Genomic DNA, 19,292 nt, shown 5'->3' with positions numbered 1-19,292 from the left:
CAAGTTTTTCTGTTCAGGGCAAGTCATATCAAGTCCAGTCACAAAGTTTTTCAATTCAAGTCGACTCAAGTCACTAGATTAATTTAAGTCAACTCAAGTCAGCTCAAGTTTGTCAGTTTAAGTCGATTCAAGTCACATGGCAGTCAATTCAGGCCGACTCAGGTCACAAGGTAGTCAAATCAAGTAGATTTAAGTCACAAGGTTGTCAACTCAAGTTTACTCAAGTCACCAGGTTAATTTAAGTCAACTCAACTCAAGGTTGTAGATTCAAGTTGATTCAAGTCACAAGGTTGTCAATTCAATTTGACTCAGGTCACAAAGGTTGTCAATTCAAGAAGACTCGAGTTACAAGGTAGTCAATTTAAGTTGACTCAAGCAACAAGGTTGTCAATTCACGTCAACTCAAGTCACAAGGTTTTCTTGTTAAGTTGACCAAAGTCAGGAGGTTGTCAAGTCGTCTCAAGTCACATGGTGGTCAATTTAAGTCAACTCAAGACCAACGGCTTGTCAAATCAACGTCGTCCTGAGTAACAAGGTTGTTTAGTTTAGTTGTCTCAAGTCACATGGTTGTCAATTCAAGTGGACACAAATCACAAGGTTGTCAGTTCAAGTCACCTCAAGTCACATGGTTTCATTATAAGTCGACTCAAGTCATGAGGTTGTCAATTCAAGTTGCAAAAAGTCACAAGGTGGTTAATTTAAGTTGTCTCAAGTCACAAGGTTGTCAATTCAAGAAGACTCAAGACACAAGGTTAATTTAAGTTGTGACGGCCCATGAAGCCGTCCATGCTTGTGTGGCACTGTTGAGCTGCCCTGCTCTCTCTCATAGGTGACGTCTGGAGTAGGCGGAACATGCATGATGGAGCAACCCGAAACACCTGGCCAGTGTGAGGGTTGGGCCTCCTATTTCTTCGAGCCTGCAGGGGGAGATTGGGCTCTCTTGTGTGTGGACGTGGTCGTCGTTCTGGATGTCTCTGCGCGGCTGCGCCGAGTAGCTCTGATTCCAGAGGAGATATGATGGACTTTTGCTTTTTAAATAATAAAAAGAAACGTAAACCGGTTTAAACCTTGGAGTTGTCTCCTTCCTTTGGTGCGCCTGAGAGCCGGGCGTAACAAATTGGGGGCTCGTCTTTTGATTTCGAAGGGATAAATTAGTGCGTCAGTGTGATTAGGTAATTATGTTGCACGCGGGAGAGGGAGATTAGGCTCCGGTGTGTGTGTGACGTCATTCCCTGGGATTTCCTCTGCTGCAGGTAGTGAGTGATTGCGCTCCGGTGTGTGGAGGCTCACTTCAGCTGATTGTCTTGCTGTGCCAGCATGCGTAATGCGCTTAGGGGGACGCGCTAAGGTTTAAAATTGTGATAACCAACCCGTTCATTTTTTTTTTTTGGAATCAACAGGACCGGTGCGGTGTTTCTTTCTACGGAGATTTGGAGAAGGTAAGTGTAGTGTGTGTGCTTTTGTGTGCGCGCGTTACCTGTCGGTGTTTCCCCAGGTAGGTCTAAGCGGCGTCTCTCCTTTGGGATTCGTCGGGGGGGGCTTGGTAGTGTTGAGGTACGGTGGTTGAGAGCATCCCTTTCCCTTTTTCCTACCGCCGCTCGGGAGCACATCCGTGGTTTCGAGGGGGGTGAACATCACCGGGATCCTCTCTCGGGCCACCGGGCTGCAGTGCGTAATTACCCACCGCCACGCCTCATGAAGACTAGGGGGGAGTGAGCTAGTCAGATTCCGGTTAGGCAGTCAGACAGGGGGAAACTCCGGTGGAGGCAGTTCATGCTTGGTGCACGCAGTACGTACCTACACTTAACAGTTCTCAGTTCTCGTAGTGTGCTTTGTTTGTTTGAAAATGGATCCTGTGGTAAAAGCTTTCGTTGACGCGCCGGATGAGAGTTTTCTGGATGATTGCTCTAAGGATGAGTTAATTAAAATAGTTGATCACTTTGCGATCGATGTCGGGGACAGACGGCGTAATGTAGAGACGGTGAAAGCGAGTTTAAAATCCGGTTTGGAAAAAATGGGAGTCCTGGGTGCTGGAAAAGCTGAACTTGGCGCTGCCGGTAAGGATGTCCCTCCTTTCCCACAGGTATCAGGGCCCGCAACGGGGTTAACATTCGAGCAACAGAAAGAATTAATGCGTTTACAAATAACACTAGAGACGCAAAAGGAAGTAGAAGTGGAAAGGCTGAGGCAGGAAAAGTTCATAGCAGTGGAGAAGTTGCGACAGGAGACGGAGCAGGCTAAGATTGAGCTGCAGAGACAGAAGCTTGCGTTAATTGGCGACGGAAAAGTTGGAACAGAGGTGTTGCTGAGTGACGGTCCGACTCTCTCTAATGGTGTTGCGAAGCGCGATGAGTTAGGGGATTTGAGGCTCGTACCTAAATTTGACGAGGGGGATCCTGAAACGTTTTTTGTTTTGTTTGAGCGTTTGGCGAGTTTAAGAGAGTGGAGTGATCCTGTGTGCACACTAATGTTACAATGCGTGTTGACCGGCAGAGCTCAGGAAGCTTTCTCGGCTTTAAGTAGCAGGGGGGAGCTCACTTACGACGCGGTGAAGTCTGCCGTTCTTAAGGCGTACGAGTTAGTGCCGGAGGCCTATCGTCAGCGGTTCCGCGGCTGGAAGAGAGGTAGTAAGTCCCACCTTGAATTTGCGCGTGACCTGTCAGCACAGTTCGATCGTTGGTGTGCTGCTTCAGATGTCCACAGTTATGAGGATCTGCGCGATCTACTAATCTTGGAACAGTTTAAAAACTCTGTACCCGAGGCAATTGCGGTCTACATCAGCGAGAGTAGGGTTAAGACTGCGGCTGAGGCTGCTGCCTTGGCAGATGACTACACTCTGACACATGGTGGAGAGTCCTGGCATGCCAGTGCGCAGAGTGCAGGGGCGCACAGAGGACGTCAGTCGGCTGTGGGGGCCTGGTCCTCCCGCCCAGGGGGGAACTGGGGAGCCGACCATGGGAAAGAACGTGGAGTTCGTGAGTGTGATAAAATTTGTCACTTCTGTCAAAGAAAGGGTCATATAAAACGAGACTGCTTTGCTCTCAAATCTAGGCAGAAGCAAGCTGGAGCTTCTGTAAATCCCAAGCCAGTCATGTGTGCAGCGCCAGTGGCTGGGCAGCTGAAAGGTGTCACTGGGGGGGAGTCGAGACCTGCGGTAAGTTGTCAGGAGCTCACTTCTTACCTGCCCTTCATTAGAGAAGGCTCTGTGTCTCTGGTGGAGGGAGGAGAACAGGTAGCTGTACAGATATTGAGAGACACTGGTGCGTTCGACTCTTTCATTGTTGCATCTACCTTACCTTTTTCTGATGTGAGTAGAACAGGGGCTTGTATTCCGGTGCGGGGCATGGGAATGGAAATTTTGTGTGTTCCCCAGCATAAAATGTGGTTGTCCTGTGAGTTGTTTCAGGGTGAAGTTGCAGTTGCGGTGCGGCCTGCGCTGCCTCTGGAGGGCATCCAGCTGATTTTGGGTAATGACATTGCAGGAAGCCAGGTGTGGTCGGACAAGCGGTGCCCTGCTCCAATCCACTCTTCTGCTGGTGGTCAGGGGTGCTCCAACCAGGGAGCAACCCTTCCTGTGATTGCTCCTACACCCCTGATAAGGAAGGTGCCTGAAGAGAGTGGAAGTGAGATTCCAGGTGTCTTTGCTGCGTGTGCAGTGACACGGGCAATGGCAAAGGCTCAGTCAAAGGAAGCAGGTGGTACAAATGGAGACTTTTCTCTGGATGTTGATGTGTTAAGTGTTGATGCTCCTTGGTTTGTGTCTCGCAGTGATCTGGTGTTGGAGCAGCGAGGGGATGAGTCTTTGAGGCCCTTGTGGGAGGTGGCGCAGCCCGTTGGTGAGGTGAAAAATCATGCACAGTGTTACTTTGTGAAGGATGAGGTCTTGATGAGGAAATGGGTGCCACAATGGGAGGACTTTGTCGGTGAACCTATGTACCAGGTGGTGGTGCCGTCTAAGCTCCGCGATGTGGTGTTAAAAATTTCTCATGACCAGTCTGGCCATTTAGGAGTAAGGAAGACCTATGACCGCATCTTGAAGTACTTCTTCTGGCCTAAACTTAAACGTGATGTTTCCTCTTACCTCAAGTCGTGTCATGTGTGTCAGGTAACAGGTAAACCCAATCAGGGTATTAGCCCAGCACCCTTGTGTCCAATCCCAGCAATAGGACAGCCATTTGAGCATCTCATAATTGACTGCGTGGGTCCGTTGCCGCCTTCTAAATCAGGTGCCAAATACCTTTTGACTGTAATGTGCCAAAATACCAGATACCCTGCTGCTTATCCCTTAAGAACAATCACAGCTAGAGCTATTGTGCGTGCCTTAACACAGTTTGTTTCTGTGTTTGGTATTCCCAGGGTGATCCAATCTGACCAGGGGTCGAATTTCTCGTCACGTTTGTTTGCACAGGTGCTAAAACAGTTGCAGGTCGCTCACAATCAGGCATCCGCATACCATCCACAGAGCCAGGGAGCCTTAGAGCGCTTCCATCAGACGCTAAAGTCAATGTTGAGGGCATACTGTGTGCAGATGAACCGAGACTGGGAGGAAGGCTTGCCCTGGTTACTTTTGTCAGCTCGTGAGGTGGTCCAGGAGAGCACTGGGTTCAGTCCAAACGACCTTGTGTTCGGTCACAAGGTTCGGGGGCCTTTGGCCTTGGTGCAAGACGGCTGGACTGATGCTCCACCTCCCCAGAACCTGATAGAGTATGTAAATGGCTTCAGGTATAGGCTGTATCGGGCTCAGGAGGTGGCTCGGGAGAAGCTGGTTGCGGCCCAAGGGAAGATGAAGAAGCTTTTTGACCGTCATGCAGAGAAGCGAGTGTTCCTTCCAGGCGATCAGGTGCTAGCTTTGCTACCCCTTGTGACGTCTCCCTTCCAGGCCAAGTTTTTAGGTCCTTACACAGTGATGGAGCAACTGTCAGAGCAGAACTATGTGATTGCTACTCCGGATAGAAAGTCACATACTCAGCTCTGTCATGTTAATCTGCTTAAGCCCTATCAGTCATCTAAACGACAGTCAGAGAGTGAGAGTGGGGGTGCAGAGGGTGTCCATCCAGCCTGCATGGCAGTGTCAGGGTCTCATCTGGTTGAGGCAGCACAGGTGAGTGAGGATGTTCGGGAGCCTGATGAGATGGAGTTGTGTGGCCGGCTAAAAAACTCAGAGTCTTTAGAGAAACTTGACCAGCTGCTTTCCCATTTAGATGTGTTGAAGCAGAAGGATTTGATTGAGCTTATCAAGAGCTATCCATGTTTGTTTCAAGACACGCCCACCCGCACGCACCTTATTGAACATGACATAGATGTTGGTGATTGCAAACCCATCAGACAGAGGTTTTATCGTGTTCATCCAGAGAAGCGCAAATTTCTGGATGCAGAGGTACAGTACATGCTGGATAATGATATAGCACAGCCGTCCTCTTCTAGTTGGGCGTCACCCTGTCTTCTTGTCCCAAAATCTGACAACACACCCAGGTTTTGTTCTGATTTTCGCAAAGTGAACAGTGTGACCAAGCCTGATTCTTTTCCACTCCCTCGGATAGAGGACTGTATTGATCTTGTCGGTTCTGCTAAATATGTCAGTAAATTCGACCTCTTGAAGGGATATTGGCAGGTGCCGTTATCAGCCAGAGCTCAAGAGATTGCAGCCTTCATCACACCCTCTGGTTTGTATTCATATTCTGTAATGCCTTTTGGTCTGCGAAATGCACCCGCAACTTTCCAGCGCCTCATGAATATGGTAGTGAAAGGGTTGGAAGGTTGTTCAGTGTATTTAGATGATGTTGTTATCTATTCTGATGATTGGAATACCCATCTTGAACGCATTAACAAGCTGTTTGCCTCTTTAGCTGATGCGAATTTGACGGTAAATCTTGCAAAGTGCGAGTTCGCTAAGGCTACGGTGACCTATCTGGGGAGAATGGTGGGTCAAGGTAATGTGTGTCCCGTGCGTGTTAAGGTGCAGGCTGTTGATAACTACGCCCCTCCTTTGACAAAGAAGGCTCTCATGCGGTTTTTGGGGCTAGTGGGCTACTATAGATCCTTTTGTAGGAACTTTTCTACTGTTGTGGCTCCCCTGACAAATCTGTTGAAGTCCTCTGTGAAGTATGTGTGGACACCTGAGTGTCAAGCTGCATTTGAGAGTGTGAAAACATTGATTTGTACTTCTCCTGTTCTTTCAGCTCCAAAATGGGATCGGGAGTTCAGGTTGGAAGTTGACGCAAGTCATGTGGGGGCGGGGGCAGTGTTGCTGCAGCCTGACGACCTGGGCGTGGATAGGCCTGTGTGTTTCTTTTCCAGGAAGTTTAACAAACATCAACTGAACTATTCTGTGATAGAGAAGGAGACACTGGCTCTAGTGTTAGCATTGCAACACTTCCATGTTTATGTCAGCTCTGGTCCAGTGGTGGTGTTTACAGACCATAACCCTCTAACATTTTTAAGTTCTTTACAGAGTCCAAACCGGAGGCTTGTACGTTGGGCTCTGTTCCTGCAGTCTTATAGTCTTAAAATCTGCCACATTAAGGGGCGGGACAACGTAGTTGCAGATGCGCTGTCCCGGGCTCCTCAGGAATGAGTTTGTGTTTATTTTTATTCCGCTCTGTCAGGGTTTCCTAGGCATTCCTTCCTGCTCTTAAATGCTTCCAGGATCCAGTTGCTGAGGAGGATGGGAGTGTCGAGGAGACCCCAGATGGATGCGGTGAGGTGTTTTTGTTTTTTTCCTGTGTTTTTGTCCTGCATTTTTCATAGGGTTAAACCACATGGGTTACATTACGGTTCCCTTTGGGACCCTGTCTTCATGAGGGGGGGTGTGACGGCCCATGAAGCCGTCCATGCTTGTGTGGCACTGTTGAGCTGCCCTGCTCTCTCTCATAGGTGACGTCTGGAGTAGGCGGAACATGCATGATGGAGCAACCCGAAACACCTGGCCAGTGTGAGGGTTGGGCCTCCTATTTCTTCGAGCCTGCAGGGGGAGATTGGGCTCTCTTGTGTGTGGACGTGGTCGTCGTTCTGGATGTCTCTGCGCGGCTGCGCCGAGTAGCTCTGATTCCAGAGGAGATATGATGGACTTTTGCTTTTTAAATAATAAAAAGAAACGTAAACCGGTTTAAACCTTGGAGTTGTCTCCTTCCTTTGGTGCGCCTGAGAGCCGGGCGTAACAAAGTCAACTCAAGTCAACTCAAGGTTTACAGTTTAAGTCGATTCAAGTCACAAACTTGTGGAGTCCAGTCATTGGTTATATCTTAGGTTAATATCTTGAAGAAAGAAACCTATCTTTCTTAAGTTAATGTCCAAAGATACCATCACATTATTCTGCAGCTCTGCTTGAATTAAGCATATATGTTAATATTATAATGGAGAGGTATAATTTTATTTTGATATGTCATTTATCATCAGGCACTAATTTAGCTGCCTGTAGTTCCTGGCCAAGTGCATTTGTTTTGCTGGCATAGGGTCCTTTACCCACCTTCCTAAAGAATAAAAGAGTGGACTAAATGCAGCTATAGCCAAAGGAAAAACTTATCAGAGGCAAAATGAGAGGGAATAAAGGTTTATGGTGGAAGGTATTTCCTCTGCTGACGAGTCTCGACTGAATGTTTGTGATGAAGAGTGATGAAGTGTTGAAGACGACAAGGCTACAGTAGCTCGTATCGACGTTTGTGACAGTGGGGAGTGAAACTAACAGTGTTAGCTTGGTTTTACTTCCTTAGCTTTGTGTGCAGTCTTTAAACGGTGGATAAAGTTGGACGTTCCCTCTTTTTTGTCTATTTTAGTGTAGCATATCTTGCGTGTTCCTCCTTTTTCCATTCGAGTGGAAGTTTTTAAACGCAAACTGCTCGACTTTTGGAGCAGCAGAACTAGCTACAGGCTTGGGGGCAGTCGCTGTTATTAGCTAACAGCCGCACTGTGTTGTGTGTGCCCATTGGCTGCTTGTGATCTGGCTACACACCTGTCTCCAATCAACCAATCAATAAATCAATAAAAGTGTGAAGATATAGAGTGGCAAATATGCTACGAGCTGCCTGACTCAGCTCGTCTCAAGTCGACTCGAGTCTGAAGTCATCGTCTCAAGTTTTTTACCCTCAAGTCGAGTCGAGTTATAAGTCAACAAATTTGCGACTCGAGTCCGGTTGTCTGGTGCGTGTACCTGCTCCGATCCAGTAACACGTCCGGTGCATGCGCCCGATGAAGAGCTCGAGGCCGATGATGGCGTAGATGATGATGACGAAGAGGACGAGCAGAGCGATGTGGAGCAGAGGAACCATGGCCTTCATGATGGAGTTCAACACGATCTGTAAACCTGACAGAGAGAGGGTTACACACACACACACACACACACACACACACACACACAAAGGGAGCACGCTCAGTTTAGTAGACTCACTGGGGACTCCAGAGACCAGTCTGAGGGGCCTCAGGACCCTGAAGGCTCTCAGAGCTTTGACGTCCAGACCTCCAGGTTTCCCCGGGACGTGATGAGTCGTCGCCTGCTCGCCAGATTTATGAGTCATCGTTTCCAGGACGACACTGAATAACCTGCAAGAACAAAACAACACAAACACACGTTGAAGACCCGGGGAGTGAGAAAAGTGTTTTTTGGAGGTGAAACCATCAGAAACCACGGTATCATCGGCGTAAAGTGCGAGCTCTGACTCTGAGCCCGTTGTTTCTGGAGGAAGGTGTAATTTGGGATGAGCAGTGGGCCGAACACTGAGCCCTGAGGGACGCCATAAACACAGTCAGCTGTTTTCATTTCCTGATTAATCAGATTTACAGTGTGTGATTTTTTTGTGAACTCAGGAATAAAAACTGTTTCAGCGCCGAGAGAAAACACAGCTTCCCTCAGAATAAAAACAAACATTTCATGTTTTTGTCTCCTCTGCTCGCTTCCACATCTGAGGCCATATCTGCTAGCGTGTGGCTAAGTCTGTGCTCTGTGTGTGAGCGTGTGTGTGTGTGTGTGTGTGTGTGTGTGTGTGTGTGTGGAGCAGGCTTTGCTTACAGTGAACTCTGATACAATCAGCCGTCACAAACACTCATCACAAAAACTACAAAATGAGAGAAAATGTGGCGTCGCTGCGGGCGCTGTTCCTCCAATGACCACGGAGCTGCACACTTCACTGCACCATTTACTGACACACAAACACACACACATACACACACACACTCACACAAACAGAGAAATACAGAGAGAGCCAGAAAACAAAAACCCAGAACCAGAGCGGGATAAAGAACCAGAACCAGAGAGAAACTGGATGTTTACAGGAACGAGGACGTAAAGAGTGAACAGAGTTAAGCGCAGTCGGAAGAGATTTACTCTTTAACACACACACACAACCACACACACACACACACACACACACATGCATGCAGAGCACCAGAGGGCAACAACATAAAACCAAAGAGCAAGAATGAACCAAGATCTGAAGAGAAAAGTTGGATTTAGAAGAACAATGGGCCAGAAAAACAGTCAGATCTGATTTACTGCAACTACACACACACACACACACACACACACACACACATACACACACAGCGAGAGGTTTAACACGCACAGGGACCACCATCAGAACCAGGACTAAAGACAGAAACCAGATCAGACAGAGACAGCTGGGCTCTGAAGAGGATCTGGACTCATTAGTTCAGAGAGCTCCCTGATCCACAGGCGCACATGGAAGATCAGGAACAGACAGAAACAACATGTGTATGGAAAAAGAACTACAACATATAGATAAAACTAACACATACAGTGGGGAAAATGAGTATTGAATGAGTCAATTTTTTTCTCTTTACATTTATTCCCAAAGCTGCAACTCAAACAAAATTTCTCCCAGACATTGGTGTTAACTCAAATAATCCACACGTGAAAAGAAATCCCAACGTTCAGGTCCATAAATAATGATTATGGTGAATTAAGTACGATAACACAGGAAAAAAGTCTTGAACACACCATGGAAAGGCTGTATACTTTGGACAGGAAATGCACCATACCACCTGAAATCTGTCAGTAATTATTACTTGAACTTCCAATTAGTGCAAACCAACATCAGCTGGGCTAGAGCAAATTGATGGTCCTATAAAAAAGGTGTTTTTTCACCAAGCAGTTAAATGCTTCACACCTCATGATGGGTAAAGGCAAAGAGCTCTCTGAAGACATTCACAACCTGATTGTTGCTCAGCATCAGAATGGAACTGGTTACAGACTTATATCAAAGCACCGGAATATTCCAGTCAGCACCGTTGGGGCCATTATTCACAAGTGGAAGAAGCACCACCTTACCATCAACAGGCCACGCACAGGAGCTCCTTGAAGATTTCTGACCAGGGAGTCAGAAAGATAGTCAGAAGAGTACTCAACGAGCCAAGGACCACCCTGAAAGTGCTCCAGAAAGACTTGGAGGCAGCAGGTATAATTGTTACAGAGAAAACAACAGGCAATGCACTCCACCGCCATGGAATCTATGGACGCTCAGCCCGCACGACTCCATAAAGATAGACAGAACTACGTCACTTCACCTACGGGATGCGCCCACTTCAGTCAGACTGAGTGGAAAAACAAACCTCACTTAGCATTGCGGAGAGTGGCAGTAAACACGACGAGACCGGTTTAAATGTGGACATACCATAAAATTATTAAGAGTTGGACTCAACATTGATTTGTTGAAGCTACCAAAGAACCAGGGGTCCACAAACATCAACATGTGGACAGAACTATATCCTGACATTTATTTGTTCCTGATTTCAGCGCCAGGAAAACACACAATGTAACACCTGAAAGCTACAAAAGCCTCTACATGATTCAATTTAAGTGTATTTACCCAAGTGAATACATGTAATAATTTTTTTTTACTTTTGGTGTTTTACATAGACTGTATTATTAATGAACGTTTAGTCTTAGTGACGGTGTTAAAGTAAAGTTAATATCAAATACTTTATACGACAAAGCTACAGCTGCTCGTGCTGTGGTTCACCCCCCTTTAGAAAACTGGGTTAGCCTCAGTTTGAGTTAGATTACCAACCGTGCCGAGCAAAACGTTCATAATCATACGAAGAAAAATGTTTCAGTTCTGAAAAATATGATGAATAAAAATGCTAAAATTTAGAGATTTTGTAATTTAAGGAATGATTTAACCCAAAGGAGATGAGGAGATCCTTTTTCAGCAGAACCAGAACACACAGCGTGTTTTTGTGTTTGCTCACCCGACAATGACGATGACAAAGTCGAGCAGGTTCCAGCCGTTGCGGATGTAGGAGCTGGGGTGCATCACCAGACCGTAGGCCAGGATCTTCAGGAAGGTCTCGATGGTGAAGATGATGAGGAAGACGTACTCCACTTGTTCCTGGAACACAGAGAGGAAGAGGAGGAGGATGAGGATCAGGACTGAACATCATCGAACCACCAGAGTCTGAGGGAAAGGCTGACAAAACAAAACGCAGGATGTGACATGAAAAGCTGATCTGTTTGACTCAGATCTATGTCTCTGAATCTTTGAAGTTTCCAGAAAAAATCAAGTCTCTGCTCCTGAAACAGAGCGGTGATGATTCTGATGCTTTAACCCTTTCATCCTTCAACACAGCTACACACACACAGCACTTCACCTCTCTAACATGTGTGTGTATGTGAGTGTGTGTGTGTTTGTGTGTGTGTGTGTGTGTGTGTGTGTGTGTGTGTGTGACCTGGTAAACGTGGATGTAGAGAATTTGTGAGCATTTCAGAGGATTACCAATCTGTCATCATCCCCACTCGACACACACCAACACACACCAACACACACCAACACACACCAATACGGCGGTCTGTCTATACTTATGAGGACCCCCCTCGCTGACCTCAGATCTCCTCTCTGCTCTAAATCTCTGCTCCTCTTCTCCTCTGCTCCTCTGCTCCTCTGCTCCGTACCACACAGAGGGATTCGAACCGGCAGCCTGTCACCTGTTTTTGCTCTGAAGCTGCGTGTGTGTTCTTTATGTAAGCGCTGAGGTCTACCTGAGCTGCCCCCGCTCTGCACGTGCTCAGTGGCACCGCAGCGTCCGGCCTGCGGCGCTCAGCGTCACCATGACTCAACGTTCACATTTAACTTTAATTAAGACCACAAGACCAGGGGACTCAACAAAAACTGGTTTCTACAGGCCCAGCATCACACACCAGCTGGAAGACTGCAGGGCAGAGAGACCAGAGAGACCAGAGAGACCAGAGAGACCAGAGACCAGAGAGTTTACTGGGACCATAGAAACTAAATAGTTCACAAATCAATGGGGACCACTGAGATCTCAAAGACCACAAAAACCACAGAGACCATAGAGGCCTCAGAGACCACGAAGGCTACAAAGACCACAAGAAACAGCAGAGACCACAAAGGACACAGAGTCCACAGAGACCTCAAAGACTTTAAGACTTCAAAGACTTCAAAGACTATAGAGACCACAGAGTCCACAGAGACCTCAAACACCACAAAGACCAAAAAATACACAGAGATCCCAAGACCAAAGAGTCCACAAAGTGACAGGGCCCACAGAGACTTCAAAGACCACAGAGACCTCAAAAACCAATAAGTCCACAAATCAACAGGGACCATAGACACCACAGGGACTACAGAGTCCAAAAGGTTACAGGGACCATAGAAACCAAAGAGTCCACAAATCAACAGGGACTACAGAGGCCATAAGGACAACAGAGACCAAAGGAGCCAAAGAGACTACAGGGACTACAGAGACCTTAAAGACCTCAGAGAACTCAGAGACCAAAAATTCTGAAAATCAACAGGGACCACTGAGACCTCAAAGACCACAGAGGCCAAAGAGACCAAAGAGGCCACATGGACCAAAGAGACCAAAGAGACCAAAGGAGCCATAGAGACCACAGGGACCACAGAGACCACAAAGATCTGAGAGACCTGAGAGACCAAAAAGTCTGAAAATCAACAGGGACTGCAGAGACCTCAAAGACTACAGAGGCCACAAAGACCACAGATATTATAAAGGCAACAGGGACCACAAAGACTGCAGAGACTTCAAAGACTTTAAAGACTATAGAGACCACAGAGTCCACAGAGTCCAAAAAAAACCTCAAACACCACACAGACCAAAAAATACACAGAGATCCCAAGACCAAAGAGTCCACAAAGTGACAGGGCCCACAGAGACTTCAAAGACCACAGGGATAATAGAGACCACAGAGACCTCAAAAACCAATAAGTCCACAAATCAACAGGGACCATAGACACCACAGGGACTACGGAGTCCAAAAGGTGACAGGGACCATAGAAACCAAAGAGTCCACAAATCAACAGGGACTACAGAGACCTTAAAGACCTCAGAGACCAAAGGAGCCATAGAGACCACAGGGACCACAGAGACCACAAAGATCTGAGAGACCTGAGAGACCAAAAATTCTGAAAACCAACAGGGACTGCAGAGACCTCAAAGACTACAGAGACCTCAAAGACCACAGAGGCCACAGAGAGCACAGGGACCACAGAGACCACAGATATTATAAAGGCAACAGGGACCACAGAGACTGCAGAGACTTCAAAGACCCCAGACACAATAGAGACCACAGAGACCACAAGGACCACAGAGACCACAGAAACCAAAAGGTCCCGAAATCAACAGGGACCACAGACACCTCAAGGACCACAGAGACCTCAGAGACCAAAGAGGCAACAGAGACCACAAGGACCACAAAAGACACAGAGACCTTAAAAAACTCTTTGAATTCAACGACCAATGAAATATTCTGATGTTAAACATTCAGAGCAAACACTGCACACGGTGTCTGCAGAGAGACCAGACTCTCAGCGTCCTGCCCACACACACACACACACGTCACAGCACACACACACACGTCACAGCACACACACACACGTCACAGTTCACACACACGTCACAGCCTTTAGCGCAGCAACATTAAACTCAGTTAGAAATTAAAATCAGAGTCAGGGTTTCAGACGCCTCCAGAGATGAAAAAAAAATCTGCACTGCAAAAACTGAAATCTGACCGAGTGTTTGTTTCATTTAATAATCTGTTAAACCGTTCTGAAATCACCTTATGTTTAATAATTTGAGTTTTTCTAGTCTGGGAAACAAACTTTCTGTGGCTCACATTCAGTTTTATAAGATTTGAGTTAAAATAAAACATAAACACAGGATCAGGGTTCAGTTTTTTCAGTGTAGCTCTGACTTTGTTTTATACTAAATGACGCGCTGACTGTTGACCTGTTTCTTCATTCAGAGTCAGTTTGATCCTTCAATGATTCTTCCAGAAGCTTCCTGTCAGGCTGCTGGTTTGTGTGAAAGATGCTTTGAAATATTTAATCACCTCAGGGAAAATTAATTTAAATAATCTGTGAGATTCCTGCATTCTCAGAGAACAGCATGAGAATAAAAACAGGATCTTTATCTTTGTCTAATCTTTATACAAAATCAATGTAAAGGATGTATGAACAACATCCAAAATCGTGATCCATGAACATGATCTTTAAACTGAATTTATAATTAGGATCTAAAATGGGTTATACAGAAACAATCTACACACAGGATTTATAAAAAAATATCTGTATACAGGATCTGTACGCAGAATCTTTAAACAAAATCTACAACAAGGATCCAAAAAATAGGACCTGTGAAACAAGATCTTTAAACAGGATCTATAAACATGATCCATAAACAAAAACTGCTTCAAGATCTTATGACAGGGTCCCACTAAGGATCTGTGAACAAGATCCAAAACAGGATCTGCATTAAGACCTTAAAAAGGATCCGTAAACAGGATCTGAAGCAGGATCTTATGACAGGATCCATAAACAGGAACTGTGAGCAAGATCCTAAACAGGATCCGTATCAATACCTTAAAACAGGAACCGTAAACAGGATCTTTAGCAAGATCTTATGACAGAATCCATTAACAGGATCCGTACACAAGATCCTTTAATATGATCTGTTAGGAAGATCCTAAACAGAATCTATATCAAGATCTTAAAACAGGATACATAAAAAGGATCTGAAACAAGATCTTGAGATGGGATCCCACACATGATCTGCGAGCAAGATCTAAAACAGGATCTGTATCAATACCTTAAAACAGGATCCATAAACAGGATCTGTAGCAAGATCTTATGACAGGATCCATTAACAAGATCCATAAACAAGACCCATTAATGGGACCTGTTTACAAGATCTTAAAACAGGATCCATAAATTGCATCCATGGCAAGATCTTCACAAAAAACAGGATCCATAATTAAGATCTATAAACAGGATCTGGAAACATGATTCAAAACAGGATTTGTGAACAAGATCTGAAAACAGGATCCATTAGCAGGATCTGGAAACAGGATCTGGAAACAGGCTCTTTAAACTGGATCTGTTTACAGGATATATAAACAGATTTTTTAACAAGACCTGTAAACAGGATCTTTAAGCAAGATCTATAAACAGGATCCATAAAACAGAATCTATCAACAGAATAAACAGGATCTGTATTCAGTATCTGTAAACAGGATCCTCTGGCAGGCTCAAAGGGGGGCGGGTTGATGTGGATCTGGGTCAGAGCGGTTGGAGGCTGCAGCCTGCGCGCTGAGAGTGTGACTGCACACAGGAACATCCTGTTACTCCGGACTAATGAAATCAAAAACATGCATTATTCATCAGAACTGTTATTTAGCATACGACCCTAAACCAGTTCCAAGTCCTGAACCAGCTCCAAGTCTGCCCTCATCTTTAGTCTGAGCTGGACTCTGCAGGGACTCAGGACCAGCAGGCTGGACCTGAACAGGTCCCCCTCTGGACCCCTGAAGCATCCGAGGTCAGCTTTGACTGTTTGATCACTGCTTACAACACAGAGCACAACACAGAGCAGTGTGTGTGTGTGTGTGTGTGTGTGTGTGTGTGTGTGTGTGTGTGTGTGTGTGTGTGTGTGTGTGTGTGTGTGTGCGCTGTCACTTTGAGATAAACGACTTCATGAAACGACAGCATGAGAGCGCGCGTGATCCGACCCATTGGAGCAGAAACTCAGCTGATCAGATCTGATCACTGAGCTGTCAATCATCCACTGTATCTATGTGTGACCTTTGACCTTTACAGTCAGGACTGACTCACAGGCTCCACATCAGCTGGCTGAGCATGTTAGAGAAACCCCTCCACAATAAAACAACTTCCTGTTTACACACAGGCACAAACAGCCTGAAGCAGAGACACCTGAATGTCACCTGTCGGTTCCCCTCACCGTCACCGCACGCCTTTTAGTCTTACTCTGTGTGTGTGTGTGTGTGTGTGTGTGTGTGTGTGTGTGTGTGTGTGTGTGTGTGTGTGTGTGTGTGTGTGTGTGTGTGTGTGTGTGTGTGTGATATTACCAGATCGTGGTTGGTGGAGTTTGAGTCGTCCTCAGGAAACGGTTTAGAAACTCCCAGAGCGACGCAGTTAGCAAAGATGGCTAACAGGATGAAGATATCAAATGGTCTGAGAGGAGGCTAAGGAAGCTCAGCAGGGACAAAAAAACTAAAGACTAAAAACACACAAAGGCAACAGAGCAACAGAGGGAATCTTATGTAGGATCAACTGCTGACAGGTTGTCTGAGGAAACACCTGAGGGAACAAGAGAGTGATGTCTCCATTTAGAGACAGCAACAACACAAGAGTGACAACACCAGGAGGGAACACTGCAGGGAACAGGAGAGTCAGATCGACTCTTCAGAGAACGGTCTAGATACCATGTAGGGAACATCGGCTCCACCAAGGAACAGAAGCACTGTAACAAAGTTACTCCTTAGGAAACAAGAGAGTGGAACTGATTGATCAAATGAGTCCCACTAAAGGGATTCAGAAAGTTCCACTGTAGGGAACTACAAGGTAACACTGTGGTGATCTGAGGGTTACACAGATAGGGAACTAGAGTTACACTGCCAGAAGGAAACACTGAACATAATCACTAAGTGACATGAAAAGATTGAGGACTTCAAAGTGTATGAAAGTAGAAGAGTTCAGGATAGGGCACAAGAGAAATCTACTGTAGGGGGGACAGCCAATGTAAACTAGCCTTTTGGCTAACTCGAGTGCATTAACATTTTTATGAAATGTTTATTAATGTGCATGTCCCTCCAAAACAAATTAAGGAAAATGGATGAATGAACTTAAATGTTGTATTGTTAAACAAGAAAGTGGCTTAGAGGTAAGACATGAGAGGGTTCTTTGAAGACATGGGAAACAAAAGCCTTAAACTGTTGGAAACTAAATATCCAAACTGTAGGGAACTAATGACTAAAACTGTAGGGAACTATATATCTAACTATAAGGAACTAAGAACTTAAACGGTAGGGAACTATATCTCTAAAGTGTAAAAAAACTAAAGGCTAAAACTGTAGGGAACTAAGAACTAAAACTGTACGGAACTGTATATCTAAACTGTAGGGAACTTACAACTTAAACTGTAGGGACCTAAGGACTAAAACTGTAGGGAACTAAGAACTAAAACTGCAGGGAACTATATATCTAAACTGTAGGGAACTAAGGACTATAACTGTACAGAACTATATATCTAAACTGTAGGGAACTTACAACTTAATCTGTAGGGAACTATATATCTAAACTGTAGGGAATTAATGACTAAAACTGTAGGGAACTATATATCTAAACTGTAGGGAACTAATGACTAAAACTGTAGGGAACTATATATCTAAACTGTAGGGAACTAATGACTAAAACTGTAGGGAACTATATATCTAAAATGTAGGGAACTTACAACTTAAACTGTAGGGAACTACATCTCTAAACTGTAAAAGAAAACAACTAAGGACTAAAACTATAGGGAACTAAAAACTAAAACTGTAGGGAACTCTGAACGAAAACTGTAGGGAACTATATATTTAACTTGTAGGGAACTTAGAACTTAAACTTTAGGAAATATCTCTCAACTAAAAAAAAAAAAAAAACCTAAGAACTAAAACTGCAGGGAACTAAATATCTAAACTGGGGAGAACTATATCTCTAATCTGTAGGGAGCTGTATATCTCTTAACTGTCTGGAACTAAATATCTAAACTGTAGGATACTAAGAACTAAAACCGGAGGGAACTAAATATCTAATCTGTAGGAAACTATATATCTGAACTGTAGGGAACTAAATATCTAAACTGTAGAGATACATATTTTTGAACTCTGGAGAACCAAGGACTTGAACTGCAGGGAACTAAACAAACTGTATGGAACTAAGAACTAAAACTAGAGGGAACTAAATATCTAAACTGTAGCAACCTTTATATCTGAACTCTTGGGACCTAAGGACTCAAACTGCAGGGAACTAAATAAACTGTAGGGAACTTAATTTTTTAACTGTTGGGACTTAAGGACTTAAACTATAGGGAACTTTATTTATCTAAACTGCAGGGAACTAAATAAAACTGTAGGGAACTAAGGACTAAAACTGTAGGGAACTAGGATCCTAAAACGTTACCCTAAAAACACTCTTTGAGCGTGATCTTTAGTGAAGTTGGTTTGTCCATTAGCAGGTGACAGAGTGAACCGAGCTGGTGAAATGCTGACAGCTGATTGGACAAAGGATACTTCCACTCCACGATGGAGAGCGCGGCTCGTCTGATTGGATTGTTGAGCTTCAGACAGTATAACGCTCGGGGGGCTCTCTGGACCTGATTACTGCCCTGAACCTGATGGGAGGAGAACATGACATCATCATCATCATCATCATCATCATCATCATCATCATCATCATCATCATCAGCATCATCATCATCACTATTGTCATTATCATTCACATTATCTTCATCATTACCTGTTTCTTAGCGTGTTACCTGTATCTAAGCGTGTTACCTGTTTCTTAGCGTGTATTCCTTTCTTCCTCTGCGTTCCCGTCGAGCTCGTGGTTGAATGAAGCGTGTCCGTCCTCGTCATCTTGACGTTGCCTCCGCCGCCTTCTCCTCCTCCCCCTCCTTCTCCGTCCAGCTCTTCGTCCCATTCCTGGTCTTTTCCTCCTCCTCCTCCCCCTCCCTCATCTCCTCCTCCTCCATCGCCCTCTCCTCCCTCTTCCTCCTCCTCACCCTCACCTCCACCCTCCTCCCCATCCACAGCTTTGGTGTAGCCATTACGACCTGAACCTAGAGACAGAGACAGAGACAGAGACAGAGACAGAGACAGATCTTACAGCTCGTCTTCCTCGTGACCCACAGAGTCTCTGAGCACAGTAACACCAGGGTCAGTGAACCAGCTTTAGTCCTTTTGGCGCTGTGGGCAGGAGCCAAGTCCTGCTGGATTCACAAATTTAACGAATAAGTCATCTAAAAAAAGG

At 45.4% G+C, this 19,292-nt stretch overlaps 1 protein-coding gene across 1 annotated transcript in view; it reads right to left on the bottom strand.

Moving 5' to 3' along the window:
- Positions 1-18,930, bottom strand: part of cacna1fb (calcium channel, voltage-dependent, L type, alpha 1F subunit) — a 45,348-nt gene extending 26,418 nt beyond the window's left edge. The window contains exons 1-7 of the mRNA XM_074682307.1: positions 18,818-18,930; positions 18,554-18,654; positions 16,349-16,454; positions 11,200-11,339; positions 8,384-8,535; positions 8,151-8,299; positions 2,051-2,072 (exon numbers count right to left, since the gene is read on the bottom strand). Coding sequence (XP_074538408.1) covers positions 2,051-2,072; positions 8,151-8,299; positions 8,384-8,535; positions 11,200-11,339; positions 16,349-16,454; positions 18,554-18,654; positions 18,818-18,898 — 751 coding nt within the window. The 5' untranslated portion in view covers positions 18,899-18,930. The remainder of the gene's footprint in view (positions 1-2,050; positions 2,073-8,150; positions 8,300-8,383; positions 8,536-11,199; positions 11,340-16,348; positions 16,455-18,553; positions 18,655-18,817) is intronic.
- Positions 18,931-19,292: the final 362 nt, after the last annotated feature.

This window comes from Halichoeres trimaculatus, unplaced genomic scaffold, assembly GCF_033239565.1.
Source record: "Halichoeres trimaculatus isolate MK-OKI-2021-1 unplaced genomic scaffold, fHalTri1.1 fHalTri1_scaffold_11, whole genome shotgun sequence".
NCBI classification, from domain to species: domain Eukaryota; kingdom Metazoa; phylum Chordata; class Actinopteri; order Labriformes; family Labridae; genus Halichoeres; species Halichoeres trimaculatus.
Note: the sequence above shows the minus strand (reverse complement) of the source record. Positions and strands in the feature narration are given on the sequence as shown.